This window comes from Taeniopygia guttata, chromosome 2 (assembly GCF_048771995.1).
Source record: "Taeniopygia guttata chromosome 2, bTaeGut7.mat, whole genome shotgun sequence".
Classification (NCBI taxonomy): Eukaryota; Metazoa; Chordata; class Aves; order Passeriformes; family Estrildidae; genus Taeniopygia; species Taeniopygia guttata.
The window spans coordinates 111,393,789-111,411,331 of record NC_133026.1 but is presented as its reverse complement, the minus strand read 5'-3'; the positions used below and the strand labels follow the sequence as shown (position 1 = coordinate 111,411,331).

The 17,543-nt window shown below is 34.3% G+C and overlaps 1 protein-coding gene across 4 annotated transcripts in view; it reads right to left on the bottom strand.

Moving 5' to 3' along the window:
* Positions 1-17,543, bottom strand: part of SNTG1 (syntrophin gamma 1) — a 313,217-nt gene that overhangs the window by 114,481 nt on the left and 181,193 nt on the right. For 2 of the 4 annotated variants that reach the window (XM_012571962.5, XM_030266184.4), the window contains exons 5-7: positions 15,038-15,095; positions 12,688-12,731; positions 12,539-12,580 (exon numbers count right to left, since the gene is read on the bottom strand). In XM_012571962.5, the coding sequence (XP_012427416.4) occupies positions 12,539-12,580; positions 12,688-12,731; positions 15,038-15,095 (144 nt within the window). Of the gene's footprint in view, positions 1-5,873; positions 6,020-12,538; positions 12,613-12,687; positions 12,732-15,037; positions 15,096-17,543 lie in introns of all 4 variants that reach the window. The other 2 variants (XM_041713898.2, XM_072924644.1) reach the window with 2 other exon arrangements.

Sequence of the window (17,543 nt, the reverse complement as noted above, 5' to 3'; positions counted from 1 at the left end):
TCATCCCAACTGGTGGTTGATTCTAATGCAAATGTTCATTTTAATATCAAACAATGGGTCCTGTTAATGATTCTCAATCTATGGACTCCTACTTGTGTGGGACTGTGGTCCATAGAAGAAATACACAAAGATGCATTTAATAGCCATTCAGCTTTACGTGATAGACATCTATTCAGGACAAGAAAATACCTATGAAAACACAAAAAAAACCCCAAAATCCAAAGAACTGACAGACTTCAAGCCAAACTCTTTCCAAGCTTTATAAATTTTTTTGGTGTATCTATTTGTAGTGAGTACATGCCAGAGTTCAGAATTGCCTATCTTTGTTTTCACATTATCTACTCCATGAATGGCTCTACTTCTCCAGGATTATTCAACTACAGTAACTGAACTTTGTAGATCCACGGTTTTACAGAGTTCTCCACTTTAAACACTCACAGATGTTCCACTTTTTAAATGTGATTATGTATTCGGCTGCTGGGCACTTTCTCTCTGTCAAAGCTAATTCATGAACACATATTTTTGAATTAGATATGTAATGGCTTCCAAAATAACTGGCCAAGAGGAACAAGATAAATCTCTTAAAAACACTGAAAATGACAGAAACACCAATAGAATTTTTTCCCAGTGTGGTTGAAATTAAGCAGCATGTAATTTACAATTTTTTCATATCAAATAGGAAACTTGAATACTTTTGGACAATAAAAAAACTTTAAGATATTTAAAGCCTGTATAAGGAATAGTGTGGCCAGCAGCAGGACCAACAAGGTCACTCTAATCCTGTACTTGGCTCTGGTGAGGCCGCACCTTGAGTGCTGTGTCCAGTTCTGGGCCCTCAGTTTGGGAAGGATGTTGAGACACTTGGGTGCGTCCAGAGGAGGCAACGAGGCTGGTGAGGAGCTTGGAACACAAACCCTGTGAGGAAGAACTGAGAGATCTGGGGGTGTTTCACCTGGAGAAAAGGAGACCCGGAGGTGACCTTAGCACTCTCTGCAACTCCCTGAAAGGTGATTGTAGTCAGGTGAGGGGTGGTCTCTTTCTCCAGGCAGCAACTGACAGAACCAGAGGATACAGTCTTAAGCTGAGCCAAGGTAAATATTGGCTGGATACTAGGAAAAAACTTTCTTACAAAAGAGTGATAAAGTACTGGAATGGTAGGCCCAGGGAGACGGTGGAGTCACCAGCCCTGGATGTGTTTAAAAAAAGACTGGATGTGGCACTTAGTGCCATGGTTTGGTTGAAGTGTTCGGGCTGGGTTGGACTCAATCATTTTCAAGGTCTCTGCCCACCTAGTGATTCTGTGTGATGTGTGATTCTAACTGTGTATTATAACTTCATGGCACTTACAAAATCCCCACTTCTATTTAGGCAACCTGCTCAACCCCATCAAATGTTATAAATCCACAAACCTAATTCTGGTTTCAACTCGTTTGATTTACATGTATGTCTCATCTTCACATGCAACACACTTTCATTACAACTGTATATACGTCAGTAAGCCGAGCTCAGAAATTTACAAAGGAGCCAGATTTTGTTTGGGATCAATTTAATTGACATTGTCAAAAACAGCTGTTGACTAAAGTTTCTTTGGGAGAAATGTGTGAACCACTTGAGCAAAAAAACTCCTACAAAAATGGGAGAAGCATTTACACCGGTGTCGCAACAGCACCTGCTGACTTCTACACAGCTTTCCACAGGTTTGCACAGCATCATGTGGGCAGTGGTGTATACAGCCAGATGAATGACTGGCTTTCCCATCAGTCTACAGAGGATATCTTAATTAAGACACAAGTTTTTTGGACTTCATATAATTGGAAAGCAACCATGATGGAAGACTATGCTGACAATGTTGTTTGGGCTTTTTTTCCCCTTTCAGTTAATTATGGAGAATATTCAGGAAAAGTTGTCAACATCTGTAGCACCTGTAACACGTTTTAAGCAGACTCCAGAGGCTTTGCACATTTACCCTCAAAGATGCATGACATAAAAATGCAAAGATTTTTTTCTTTTAAGCAGGTCATATTTTAATACTTAGACAATATGCAGAAATTCTTCCTACTCATCATATCTGCACAAAACCCTTGTATAATCAATCTTTTTTACTCATACAAATAGTATCATTTTAGTGGATTTTATAATATAAATATAATATAAAGTGTTGAACATAAGCCAGAACTGTAATTTACTAATTATTAGTAGGCTACCAACCAATTCTTGGTGGTACTATTCTCTAATAAGAGTTTCAGATAATAAGAGATCAATAAAATCATCTTTAAATGAAAGCACAGAAATTTGATAAAACACATTCTCTTGGACTAAAAAAAAAAAAAAAAAAAAAAAGGATTTTTTAAGGTATGTATAAAATACACCAACTAAATATCACATCACAGATTTCCCCAATATCTATTTAAGCCAGCTTTTGATTACCATCCATCAACATGCAAAGAAATGAGAGACTATATGGGAATAATACTTTCTGGTCATAAAAGCTGCCCCAGACAAATAAACTCTGTGCTGTATACAGGTCAGAGATTCAGTCATTAAATTACTCATAAATGAAATGTGAAAACCAGCACAACAGGCAATAATATCAGTATCTGTTATGTAGAATATTAAGATTTGGCTTGTGACCTGCAAGTGTTACAGCATACAATGCATAATAATGCAATGAGTATTCTAGGAAAAAATAGAGTGCATAATGCATGATCTCTCCAACAGTGTAAGAGAACACAACATAATCCAGCACATAATCATGAGCTGAATAGAATAAAAACATTGTATATCATCTCTCAAAACCAAAAGCCATGTCAGCAATTACCCATAAAAACCTTAGAAGAATGACCTAGTACTTATGACTCTCCACTCCCTATACAAAAGTCACATAAAATACAAAATATAGCAAAAAGCTTAAGACATTACCAATGTTACATAATAAAAATAATCAGTATTTACATAATAAAAAACAATTTTCCATTTATCTGCATGATTCCTAGACTTACCCAGTTACAATTGGAATGAAGAGCACTAGAAACCCTCATATGAATGGATATGTATTTTTCTTTGGCTAGAACACATTATACTAAAAAAAAAAAAAGCTTCATACAGAAGTGCTGCTTTTTAAACTTCTTTTTTTAAGAAAGGGTAAAAATCAGAACAAAGTAAAAAGTGGATTTTTTTTTTTCCTAGTAAACCATGACAGAAACTAGACAATAACTTGGATTTAAAGTCTGGGTCTGGGGGAAAAAAGAAAGATCATTCCCAGAACAAGAGTTTGCTCACACTAATCCCATTGCAAGGCTCAGGTCAAACACATAGCTAGTAGCAAATTTCACATTTACATATTCAATATAAAATTTGCTGTTGGCAAATATGACCTTAACACATACTTTCCATGAATAGTCACATTAATCAAGCACCAGAATATAAATGCTCATGAAAAATGAATAAAAAGTGGTCCTAAAGAGTTGGAAATCAAATTCTAATTCTATATTTGAATAAATAGTACTCTACAAACCTATTCCTATTTGTTCAGTTTCAAATTTTATCAACCTCAATATGAGAAAAAAGAAATTCCTGGAAAAATATGTATTTGAAGTAATGTTTTAGATCAATATAAGCAGTTAATTCTGCTAAGCTTCTCAGCTGCTCAGGATCTAATCTCTGAGTAAGATATTTTAATATTCAGGGAAAGTGCCCAGTGGGAAAAGTTCTCAGCTGAGAACACATAAGAATTCTGTGATTCTGTAACATATTTTTATGCCATTTAATGTAGTGGTAGTTTTTCTGCTCTAGATTAATTACACTGCATCTGGTTGAAGTTGAGAAAATTACTTTGTTCTTCAAAAATATTTATAAAAAAGGAAGTCCCCAAATTAATAAAATATGTAAATTCATAATTTTAGGCAAATACACACATATTCTGCTGAACTGAGATCCAATATAATTATAATTTCAAAATTTCAGAAATCATATTTCCTTAATATTTTTAAGATAATTTTCATCAGTGTTTAAATTTGAAAGGCAAAACTGGATTTGGAGGTACTCATGCTGTATTTTAATTAACTGGAGAACATTGATAGATATTTTGGAAACAAAAAAGATTAGCATACAATTCCAAAAAAGTATAAAAGATAATTTGTATTTCAGCACAATGACAAAAAACTGCTGAATTACAGTTTTAATCAGTTTATGGCATGAGGTCTTTGTAACTTTCAAAATTAAGCATAAATCTGGTCTATTAATCAAAACTGATTTAGGCTACTTATCTGATTGCAACCCTTATTTTACCTTCTCTTATTTTCTTAATTAAGGAATAACACCACAGAAATCCATTCTTGCCAGCAGTTAATTACCATTTGAGACTACAAAATCTTATAAAAACAATAATTTATTGACTATTATATAGAGTGAATGTGTTCTCTGAAACAAAATTTGCAACATCAACAATAAAAGAAAACCACAATGATTTGTATAATTCTATTACCTCGCTGCTAGGTTATTATGCCAGAATATTACAAATGAATGCACAAACTACAGGCCTCACTTTTAGAAAGTCCAAACCCCTCAAACCTTAATAACTCTAGTTTTACAAATTTCTCTGTGCTCTCATATTCTATAAAAATTCAGAAAATAAGAAAAACACTGCTGATGCTACACAGCTCCATGATATCTAATGAACAGATGCTTTGACTCAACAAAGCATGCCCCCATTTAGATATCACTTTCCTGTTGAGATATAAAGATCCTGGATATTAAAAGCTGTAGCTGTAGAAGTAAAATAAAAAATGTAAATGTCTTAAAGCTTTCAATTTACAAAGCTCCAAGTGTTTTGATTGGGGAAAAAAAAAGAAAAGAAAAAAGAAAAAAGAAAACTTTGTTTTACAAATTTGTTGCTGCCATTGTGCAGGTGATTCACTTTACCCTAAAACCTCACTTACTGATTGATGGAAAGATGCTTTATACAATCTTCTAAAACTTGCAATCTTTCGTGGTGATGGATATTTAAACAAAATATTTTATTTGTTAGCATTCATTATGCTAAACTTTAGCTGTCACCAACATTTCTCCACAGTCACTGGTTCAGAAATCACACAGGACCTGAATTGCAGAGGGGACTTTGAATATGTTTTGTATTTGATTTTCCATGTAAAGATGACTGAATTTAAAATTTTAAAAGAACCTCAAGACATCTGAGAAATGGTGGAGATTTTGTTAAACATGCCTGTCTATTAATTTACCATAGACTTACTTCATACTCACAATACTCTAAGAAGGGAAAGCATTTCAGAAAATCTAGAAACATTCTTATTACTTCCTACTGCAAGTCAATGCTTAAATATGGGAGTTTTTTGATGTAGAACAATCCCTTGAACATTCCTTTTAACAGGTCAGCACAATTAGAATCTGTTAAATGCTCTCAATCACTACTGGCTTGACAAGGGCAAGTGAAGTGGAATAGAGCTATGAACATTTCCTAGATCACATTTAAAGATATATGTCATTATCCTGGCAATGCCAATTCAGCCTGAGGAGTGAATATTTCCCATTTTGCTCAGGAAAGTATTAACAGCACAGGGAGGTAACTCTTGCAGGTGTCTGCACAAAAATCTAGAGAACGTGTAACTGTTGTAATTTTTACTGAAGAGCTTCCCTCAGTAACCAAACCTTCACAGAAGTTCTTCTTGTGACCTATTGAAACTCTTACTATTGCAAGCCGTTTTACTAGTCACAGTCTTTCAAACCAGCTAACAAGAAATAGGTAGTACCAAACTGAACTTGTATAACAGCATCAGTACTATCAGGGCAAAATTTAAAAAAAATTAAAATCCAGAAATAGGCCCAGTGCTGACAAACAGATACCAAAACACCAGTACCATACTGTACCATACTAGTGTTGAGAAGTATGGGGTGGGCCATCTGGAAACCTCCATGTATCTGGCTGGAACAGGCCAACACTGGATACTATTGAAAAATTATATAGAGTCCATTCTCCTTTCCTCTTCCTCCTCCACCGAACAAACTGTCAAAAGACAAAGACCCAATGTAGAGAAAAAAAAGACCTAAAAATGTGCACAGGTGTTAGATAACCCCTGGATTAATAGGTTTTTTTTCCCTGGAACCCATCTAATTTTACTATAGGCAGAACAATGAGATTTCTGAATAGTTAAATCAGGTATTTTAACTGCTGGAAAGTTGTCAGAAGACTACGTGTGTGCACTTTTGTACTTCTTTGAGCATGCCTCATACTTGTGACTCCTCCTGGCTAGTTAAATAAGTACACCTGCTCCAGTCTTCCCACTTCTCTCTCTGGTCCACAACAAGCCATGAGAAATACAGAAGTTGCCTTTTGGAGGTGGACATTTACTTTCATTCTATATCACATAGTTGTTATCTCTTTAAAGAAAACAAAACTGATTCCAGTTGGACAGTATTTTTAGTCTTTATGAGTAAATGAAATCTTCTTAATAGTGACCAGAGAAGATAATTTCCATGTCCATAGAAGTGTTCATTTTTCCTACATTAAGAGTACATTGGAGTGTTTTGTGTCTGTTTAATTTTTCTGCCTTTTGGAGGCTATGCCCAAAAAGAAAAGCACTGTGTCCCTGAACTAAAGTGTAATTGAGGTTTTAACTCCATAACTGGGAGATGCTGTGCAGAATGAAATATTTCAAAAACTCTTTTGGAGGGTGAAGTGTACTCATGTACAAATAAACATGAAAATATTTCTATTTGCTTCCTGAGGAAGCAGAGAAACCTGAGCCTTTACAGTAAAAATATCAATGTAAACAAGGACACAAACAAAGCATATTTGATGGTACAAATTTTAAATCCACTCCTCAACTGTTTATTTTCTTTCCAGCTCAGGCTTTCAGAATTAATAGACCTGTATGACAAAGGAGGAACCAAGGACAGTTATTTGAAGGATGTTGTGCTGTAACTGGTGATTCAATCTTTCACTCTCCCGCTAAACCATAATGGATTTTTGCTTTGAGGACTGTAGCTATGTAATAAGGAAATAACAATATTAATCATGTAGGCTCGGTATTAGTCATGACGGAATGTTCTACTCCCTTCTATTAAAACTCAGCAGTAATGACAAGTAGTTTTAAAAGATGAAATCTTAATAAAATGACTAATAGATCTACAAGTATCTTGAGAAAAAAAAATGAAAATATAAATTAGGAAGACTAGCAGCATACTGAAATATTTTAAAAGTCTAACATCATAGTACTTAAATAAATTCAAGTTTTTACAGAGTTTGGCACAATTTTAAAAATTGTTTAAACACTAATAAAACATAGCTAAAACCAAATTAGAAAAGCAGATGAACACACATTAGGAATACTGCTTCAGGATATATCCAGATTCCAGGAATTTCCACTACAGAGCTGAAAACAGCTGAAACAGGCTATTTACAGCTGCTAGGTTCTTTTCCACTTGATGGACACTTATTTCAAATCAGTGCTGAAATACTTGCCAGATTATTATTAGCTCAAATTCCATGAGCATTAGGATATTCAATAACAGGTATTTTCATTAATTATGCCAAGATAGCTAAGGCAACATCAGTTTACTAATACTATTATTATTATTTTTGTAATTACTCAAGTCTTAGAGAGAAAACAGCAGCTGTATGGAAAGAGTAAAAGTATTGGATTTCCAGAAAGTTTATATTTCACTTTTAAATTCAGAAGTTAAAAACTGCAGATTGATTATAGTCTTAGAAGTACTGACTGTGCAACTTCCACATTTAGAGTCGTCATTCTGTCTAGAGGGGAAAGGATTAAATGGCTGTGCCATGAGTTATAAAGTGCAAGATCTCTGCAACATGAGAAAGTGGTAATCTGTGTTTGCAGGTTGTTGTTCATGAAACTGCAAAATATTAATGCAGAGGTGCTTTTCTATAACAGATTCAGAAGTACTTAATAAAATTCAGAGAGCTAAATCCGATAATAATCTAGGTCTCTGTTTCATAGTTAAGGAAACAAAGATAAGATAAAACCGTAATTTACCAAAAGACACATCTACAAGGTCAAGATGGAGTAATATTTCAGATCATTTGGTTTCCTGTCTTAAAAATACAATTTGCTCATTCTTACACTTAAAAACATTTATGAGAAGCATTGCCAAAACTATTAATAATGAGTTTTGAAAATCAGTTTTAATGAGACTGTAGTTTTAAAGAGAAAGGCCAGAGTAAGAGTTTCATTAGCTGCAGATGATTGCAGTTAAGCAACAACAATCCCTACACTATCATTTCCATATAACATAAATGACTCATGGAGAGTCAGCACAGTTACAGCCCTGCTGTGAATGTTGAGAAAAGGGAGAAACAAAAGATTCAATGCAGTGCATGAGAACATCTCACATCAGGTCATGCTTCTGGAAAAAATGGTGTCTTGTGCAAAATGCAAGCAGTGGCTGAATTGAACCACAGTCTACATATTGTAGTACCAATACATAAAATCCACCAAAGCCTGAATATCTACTCTGTCTTTATAGCCACCTGTGACTACATGAGCTTTTCCTGTTACTTTTCAAGGAATGCCCAAATGCCACTTTAACTGACACATGCGAGCAGTCATTTTACATTTGAAACATTCCCTGAATGTTCCCCAAATAGAAGAAATAAGAAATTACTCCATATTCATAGTCATTTAATTTCTTCTATTTCCTATGAGAAAAAAACATATGTTAAGATCCAAAAGATATGTAACCATAGTTATTGATATTATCTGAGATGTTTTATTCGCAACATTAAGAACAAAGACTAACTCAATCATCAGCTTTCATTCAGCTGGAATTCTACCTTGGCTCTAGACAATTTGGTGTACTACAACCCTGAGCAGTAGATCCAACAAAAGGTTTTTTGTAGTATCCAGCTGAACTGACATACTCTCCTACTTGTAGCCACTCACTCTCTCCCAAAATCTTGTCCATTTTTAGTGACATGGTGGCTAGACCCAGAACCACCAAAATCATCCATACCACAGTATTATATTGGTGCTTTTCTATCCATCTTTATGTTTGGACAATAAATGGAGTTAAAAGCTAGAACTACATTAATTTCCAGTCTTAAGAATAATGATATCTATTACGGTGTATAACCACATCCACTAGGTGTGTGGACTGACAAGCTATGCATTGTTAGACCATATTAATTAGACAGAAGCCAAAACTCATTGATCTGTCTGTGAATATTCATTATTTCAGCCTTTTAAAATTCTTGTTGAAAAATTTAAAGGAGAGTCTACTAAAAAAGGAATAATTAAAACACCCTCAGTAAAAAGAGCACAAAGTTGTGTATTTAAATAGATATAGTGGACTCTTCTTCTAATACAAGTTCATATTGCATTTTTTTGGGCTGAAACTGCCAGTTTGAGAGATGTTGACAGATATTTTTTGTGATTAATTGCTATAGTTTATTTTTTTTTCTGCAGCCTCCTCCTGTATTGGCACTACATCAGAGAGACCATGTCTTTACCTTACCACATAAGAGCACTAAGAATGAAGCAGTGTTATGCTGTACTCAGATGGGGCTCTTTAAAACCCAGGAGAAACAACAAGTTGACAGTCAATCTTTGACAGAAATTCCTCATGGGCTTTCATAGTATGAACAATATTTTCGCCTTCTACTAGCAGAAAACTAAGCTTAAGTGTTTCACCTAAAGCTAAAAAAAAAAAAAAATCAGAAAGGAACCACATAAAGAGTTCCAGTAAGGTACACTTAGAACTGACTAAACCTACCTATCTAGGGTCCATCTGTCTGTATTTCTATCTATCTATCTATCTATCTATCTATCTATCTATCTATCTATCTATCAAGTCATGAAAGACAATAAAGACAACAAAGCGCTCCCAACGTCAACTAAGATCACTGTACACTGGGGAACAATTCTCTCTGCTATGAAAGATGCCATGAGTTTGAATAAACTACATAATTTTGAAACTCAAATCATTTTATATACATAGCATGATTATCAGTAAAACAAGATGAAATACCAGGGTTGACTAATCATCAGTTTCATACAATAGGCTGCACTGATTATGCCACAGATTTTTTTCACTGCAGAGCTATGTAGATTTGGCATATGCTTAAAAGGTTTCCACAAGCAGCAACCCATTTTGCATGTAGGAAAATAATAAATGCTCATCGGAGTCACACTGTAGATGCAAGTCTGAATTTTTTACAGGTATCTTCAGAATTACCGACTGAAAAAAATTACCCACTGGTTTACAATGAAAATTTTCTAAGACACTAAGACAACCCAAACACTAACATATCCTTACAGAACATTGTACCTGCTAAGCCTTAATTAGGTACAGAAAAAATCAGAACTAAACAAAGCTATGAGTTCAGGCATCCTGCGGAGCCATTGCAAAAGTGCCTAGATGCAATAAGGATTGAAAATTAAGTCTCAACTCCTGTTCAACTCCCTGCTGCAAGCAACTCGGCTCCACACACTTCTATTTACTCTATATTACCTTGAGATTAAAGCTACAGATCCTGTATTTGATAGAGACCCCACAGGACAGCAATCCTAGAGCAACTCAAGCTGCAAAGGACGTGCTGCAGACAAAACCCTACCTGTGACTCCTGCTGGCACACCATTTGATGTACTTACTCTGTACTGAGGGCTAAGCCTAAACCCACAGGTTACCAAACAATGCAGAATCACATATATTACCATTATTGCAGCTTTACAACAAATCTACTCTATAAACACGTAGCATATAACAGTGAATGTTTCTGAAAAAAACTGATTATCAGAGTTCATTTACTTTGGCTTTTTCATTTATATTATATATCTATAACTCTTATGTATAATTTATTTTATGAAATATCATATGAACATTTGATCCTATTTAAATATTAGTCAATATTTGCTATTAAATATTAAAACTTATTCTTAATTAAAATAAAGATTTAATTTAAAACTTATTTGCTTCTTAAATTCCTAAACCATTTGCAAATACATAAATGCACATTTAAAACTGGTAAGATACTATTTTTTTTTTAATTCATAGAGTATTACCTACAAGGAGTTTAAGAAGATTATGTTAGATAAGTAAGGTATAAATCAAAATTTAACATGATAACACTTGCTACTCTGTGTTAATCCCCCCCTTTCAGCTTTTCCAAAACCTCTTTTCCTCCTGTGAATGGGTTTCAACCTTATCATAAATACCCAACAGATTTATGTATCATTTTGAGGGTTTAGAGAATGTCTCAGAAAACAGAAAATAAAATCCTGATGTCCTAACTAATTTTCAATCCACATTTGAGTGTACAAGGCTACTCTTTTAGTAATATCTTTCTCATGTTTTGTAGTTCCAACATTTAAATTCTAACATTTAAATCCCACTGAGAGATTTGCCATATTAATGCATATTAAACAGATCAACTGCAGTAAACTTATAAAACATTTACAACCTGATCATTGTTGCACAGACAAAACTTAAAAGCAATATAAATACAACTATTAAGCAGTATATTCAGAAGGGGGTATAATGAACTCTGAGGAATGAAGCAGGATTTCCAGTAGATCTCCAAAAGGAAACAAGTGTGCATAAACAAAAACACTGAAGAATAGTGCAGTAATCTAATCTTTCAGCCTGCATTAAACTTCTCCATCAGAACTACACCTGTGCTAACTCCTGCTTTCTATACCTGAATAGCACATGTTTGATGATCTGACACAGAGCAGAATGCTGGATGAAACACAATGAGTGTCCTTGAGTTGGCAAAGATTAAGAAAGAGAAGCCTTCAAATATGTCAGTACTATGTTATTTTTAAAATACAGATACAAATGCTATGGAGCTAAATAGGATTTAATGGAATTTCTTTGGTACTTTTTTAATTTTTGGCATTGTTTTCTGAAATAAAGGGTTTTCTGCTTCTGAAAGTATACAAGAAGAGTCAAAGAAAAATATGGCTAAAAAGTACATGATGCATTTAGCAAAACTGATTCACCAGTGGAACCAGCCTACAACAGATCTCTCAAAATTTCTTCTTTAGAAGGAATCTCCTTAATAAAATTTTATTTTATACCCAAAATGATAGCATCTTAACAAAAGGAGAAGAGCACCCTCACAAGGAACAGCCAGAGGATGAGCGGCAGATGGACAGTTTTCTCTCCATTTTTAAATAGGATTAAAAGTAACCAAACAACAAATCTCCAACATAGCGCAAATTACAGCTTTTGAAATTAAAATGACCCCACACAGCCAGAAAGGTGTAGGACTGCTGAAATTTGACAGCTATTAGCTGGAAGAAGAAATGCTGGAATTTGTACAGCTCAAATCTTCATAATAAAACAATCACCTTTAATATAGAAAAGCCTATCTGAGAAGAGCAATCACACATACTTAGGAAGGAAAGATTGCACTTTGTTACTTGTCATGCTAGAAGGTACAGGCATATTTATTTAGGAATAACAATAAAACAGCTGATGCCACTGCATTGCTATCAGCATACACTATCATTTCAGCAGCTACAAAAGACAAAAAAGTAGACTAAAAAACAGAAAAGCTCACCACTTCTTCATGCCTGCATTTTCTCACATTAATTCCATTAATCTGTTGTTAAAAAGATAAAGAAAAGACTTACTCTACATTTCATAAGCATAGATTTCATTTCACTTTTCTAGAAAAATACAGATAAAATGATTTGCAGTTTTACTCACCTGTAGAATTGCATCTCCTATAAAGAGCAAACCTGAAAGTTCCGCTGAAAACAGAAAGCATATTTTTCACTCACTTTGTACAAAACATCCAACATTTTCTGTACAAGAATTCTTATTTAATACTTTTGCATCATCTTTTAAAATTTCAAACAAAAACATTATAAAAACCCCAACTCAAAACTTCCAAATAAATTACTTGTGATTTCTTCTTTAAACCCAAAATACTTGTGTAACAGTGTTGCAATAAAAGACGCTACTTAGCCAAAGCACATGACTATGAAACTTCATCCATCAGTCACTAGCACCTTTCAGGCTATTATGGTAAGGTGGGGCATATTTTTCTGAATAGAAAATGACTGCTGGACTAGATCTTATTTACCTGTGAGAGATAATTTCTTACAAAGAGAAAAAAGCAACATAGAGACTTCAGGGATACTTATGAATAATAAATTTAATTTTTATGTTTTTACCTAAGATAAAGGACCCTTTAGATCTTGCATCTTTGATAAACTCTGATAAATAACAGGGACTATTAATTCTGGATAACACTTACATATACTGAAGAGCTAGAAAATCAATATTGTAAAAAAATCAACAGCCAAACTGAATGTGATTTTTAAAACAAAACTGCATCACAAAGACATTTATAAAATCTAATTCTACACTTCCTATTTTTAAACACTGTGTTTCATTTCAGAGTTATCTCACTCAAATACACCTTATAAGCATACCAGAAATATAACAAAGATTATTTGCTGTAAAGGCATTAATAATCTTTGAGACCATGCTAAGGGATATTAACAGATGACATGCAATTATTACCTAAATCTATTCCATATCAACATAGAAGATACTGTCTGAAAAAAGCTAGCACTGAACTTGATCCAAAAACTTTACATGAGCTGTAAAACTGGAATTAATATTGATGTAAATTATGGTACTCAAGTTCTTGTTTGATGGAATGGTCCTATTAGCTATATTTAACAACAGATGGTTAAATTAGTGCAGGACAGATATTGTGATTTACTTTGAGGCATAGGCTTTGGGTAAAACAGCATTTTCTCGATCAAAGTTCTCTAGTCCGGGAACACAGCATGACATTTTCTACATCTCAAGACAGCAGTCTCTTACAAAAGAGATGTCCTCAAAGCTAGTTCTGCAAAAATCAGCAGTATTTTTATTGAAAGCAGTAATGAAAATTATATCACAGCTAGGTATTGGGCTAAAAACAATGCAACAGCTACTGCAGCAAAAAAACTAATGACAGAAATAAAATTGCACTTCAGTGTGCTCAATTAAACTTAAGTATATCTTTCTTATTTTTCCTGCAGTGCTTAATAGCATTTTAATAGCTACTGCATGTAATATATGCCACATCTTTATGTATTAGTTACATGTATACTGAAAAGACTGTAATCATAAGTATAAATTCTTAAGGTTAACCTTATTGCCTGCCTTAGGGGTTCATTCCATGCTACTCTTTATTCTCCCCAACTCCCAACTTTCACATCTACCTTTCAGGATTGGCTTTTGGCTCTCAATATGCTGATTCTTCCATACATCTCTATCTGAATGGGTGAGTAAGAGATTTTTTTTTTATATACTGGCACATTTTAGTTGAGGAGAAGCTGAATTCTAGAATTATTGCATTACAGATGGAGGGAAATATTTCCAAGTTTGCATTTCTGGCCTTACAGAAATACATGCAAACTTAACAAAGATATTAAATACACCATATTAGTACTGGTTCACAACCTTCCTCCTTCATACTTGTGCACATCTTGAGCTGTTTAACTATTATCCATGTATCATTCCAATAATTTCAAAATCTTGCCAGTTAAATTAATACAGAAATTCAGCACCAGCTCTGTTACTATTAAAAAATGTATGGCCAAGACTTTATGCAGTAGTCAAAGTACTCTCAATACTACCAGAGTAACCAGGTTAAAAAGTCATGCATTCTCCTGCTGTGTTACCATGATTTAAGAGCCAAACATTTAATCTACTACAGCTTTCAGACAATAACTTCCGGGAAGTCAAAGCCACTAAATCATTGCCTTTTGTTAAATTTATGAAATATTTTCATTTTATTCATACTTTTCTATTTCTTTCCTATACTTTCTATTTATTTTCAAATACTTTCCTATTACTTTCCTATTTATATTTTATAAAAGTTTCTGTACTTTTTCAGAAAAAATTTCTGAGGAAGAGAGAGATCTAAAGACACGGGAGAGAAAGGGTTCAACAATAGCATTTGTTTAACACTGACTGAAGAATGTCAAGATTTAATATATCTTTCTTTAAAGGGAACATTAAAGTACAGTATAATAAGCTGATACCTAATACCCACCTCTTTGTTCTTTGGAAATCTTAGAAATGACTACTGGAATATTATGTTCTGCTCCACCCTGAAAACAAAATAAATGGCGATATTTGTCAGTCACTAAAAATATATTTTTACTTAAAGTTATATTTTACCCTTTCTCTAAATGCAGTTTTTAGAGAGACTGAGCAAATAACTGATTCTGCACTTCCTCTTTTTTTTAATGAATATACTGTGATTAATTCCTTACTGTCTCACATAAATAAGTTCTCAGTTGCCATCATTAGCTCAGGAAGTGAATTCAGAACTCTACCACACTCAAAGGACATCAGTTTCTTTGAATTCTGGAGAGCCTAATGTTTGAAATGTGTCCTGTAAAAGCAGAATGGGCATCCAACTATAATGGCAATCACACTGTGAACACTTAGTTTTCACGCTGGCAAGAAGGAGGTAAACAAAAGCACAAGAGAGAAGGTTTGGATTTTTCATGTCAAAAGCAGCCTTTATTTTTTTCTGTCTGTCACACAAGCACAAAGAGTGAGGAAAGCAGTGGCATAAGTAATAAGGAACAGAAAAAAGAAGCATTAAGAAATGGAACAGTAGGTGTTCAATAAACGGGGAGAAATAAAGGAAAACCAGATGATAGTTTCAACAGTCGACAACAATTCAATGCTGTTGCTTCATTCAATTTATCCTGTTGACACTGGAAATATTTATGGTGCTTAAGAACAAAGTAAAAAAAAAAAAAAAAAAATCTTAAATGAAAAGGAAATTCAAAGGAAAGTAAAGGCAAATATACAGAGAGACACAAACTTTTTCCTCTGACAAGAGCATCAAAGCATACACTCAAATGCAAGGTGTACAAATTCAGGTCACCAGAAACCAATGTCTGCCACACTGTTGTTTTACCTAGGAATGGACAGGTTAAGGGTTTGCTTACTCTTCTTTTCAGCAGACAGATATTACTTTGGAAATTATTTTTACTCTGTTAAGATGTGAAAAGGACTGACAAAGGTATTTCAATCCCTAAGGAACAGCATACATCCCTTCTTCATGCAATATCAAAGCATTTGAAACCAGACTCCTGCACTCAACACCTCTTTCTGTCATGGAATAAAGATTAATTTCCTGTGTAGCCACAGAATGTTAAATAGGAAAAATATTCCTTTTGCTAGTGGTATCAATGCAAATGGCCCAAAAAACAATGAGCTAAGAGGGATCTCAGTAATATGACAACAATTATATGTCTACAAGTAAAGTTCTCACATTGCATGAGATGAGTGTTGACAAGAATGGAACATATCAGTATTATAGCTTGTTGAATATCTTTCAATAGTTTTTACCAGAAGAATAGCAACAGTAAAAGCTGGCTTCACTGCAGATAATGAGTTCAAGATCACTAAATTAATAAGTTTTAACCTATATCCTCCAAAATTTCTAGTCACATGCAAATTTAATTTCTTCAAAACTTTTCAAACAACCAGAAAAAATAACTGTGTCACTTTCCTCCTAAGCTTCCAATATTATATACATGTTACACTACCCAGGATACTTAAAGCCCAGCAAAGAAGTGTGAGGTTTAAAACAGCCTCCCTGCCTCCTTAGATCTGAGACTCCATTAAAGTAGGAAATTACTTTTATTACTAAGCCAGCCTGCAATGCACACAACATGATTATTCCTCTCTCATTGTATTGAATCTACTTAAACCCATTTACACTACAGATCTGAGGAAGCTTTCAGTGGTGTCCTACTGAAGAGAATTATCTCCTCTCATTGCATCCGAGTCTGACCTGTATGAAGGCTTCTTTTTAAACTAGTAAAAGGATGTAGTACCTGCTGTGCTAAGAAACAAAAAAATCAAAACTGGAAACAGCAAGTAGTTGACCAATTATCTATACTCAGTCACTGTTAGCAATTTGTAGCAAACTGTGTATATTCTGCCAACATCTTGTTGAATACTACTTCAGGTTGACACTGCAGCCTTGCATCCTGCATTCTCCATACTTCATTCTCTGTCCTGTAGAGGAAAAAGTGTATGCATGTCTAAAATCCAGTTTTACAGTCTCAGGGGACACTCTTCTGAAGAAACCTCTGGGAAAAGAGGCAACTTTTTCACTGCTTTAAATTTTCTCTTCCTCCTGTACAGACATGTACTTATAACGTCACACCAGAGGATGGACAGAAATACATCAAATAGTGATGTTCAAGACTTAATGGCTCAAACCTCTACCAGACTCTAACAATGATCTTTGTCAAGCAAACTTTCTTTGTCATTTTTCCTTAAGCAGGGATAAGCCTGGAATGACAGCAGATGCCCACCTGCAGCGGTGGTCCTGCTAGAAGAGGCAGAGGAAGCTCTAATCACTGGAAGCTGTTTGAAGGTCACTGTCCTGAATGTTGGCCACTACTGGTGAGAGGTCACCCACACCTCCTTTCAAAGTGTCACATGATACACTCCTAAAGATTTTTTCTTATCCCAGTTTTTATGTGTGAGGGTTTTTTCCAGAAGTTTTTGACATATGAAAAATAGTG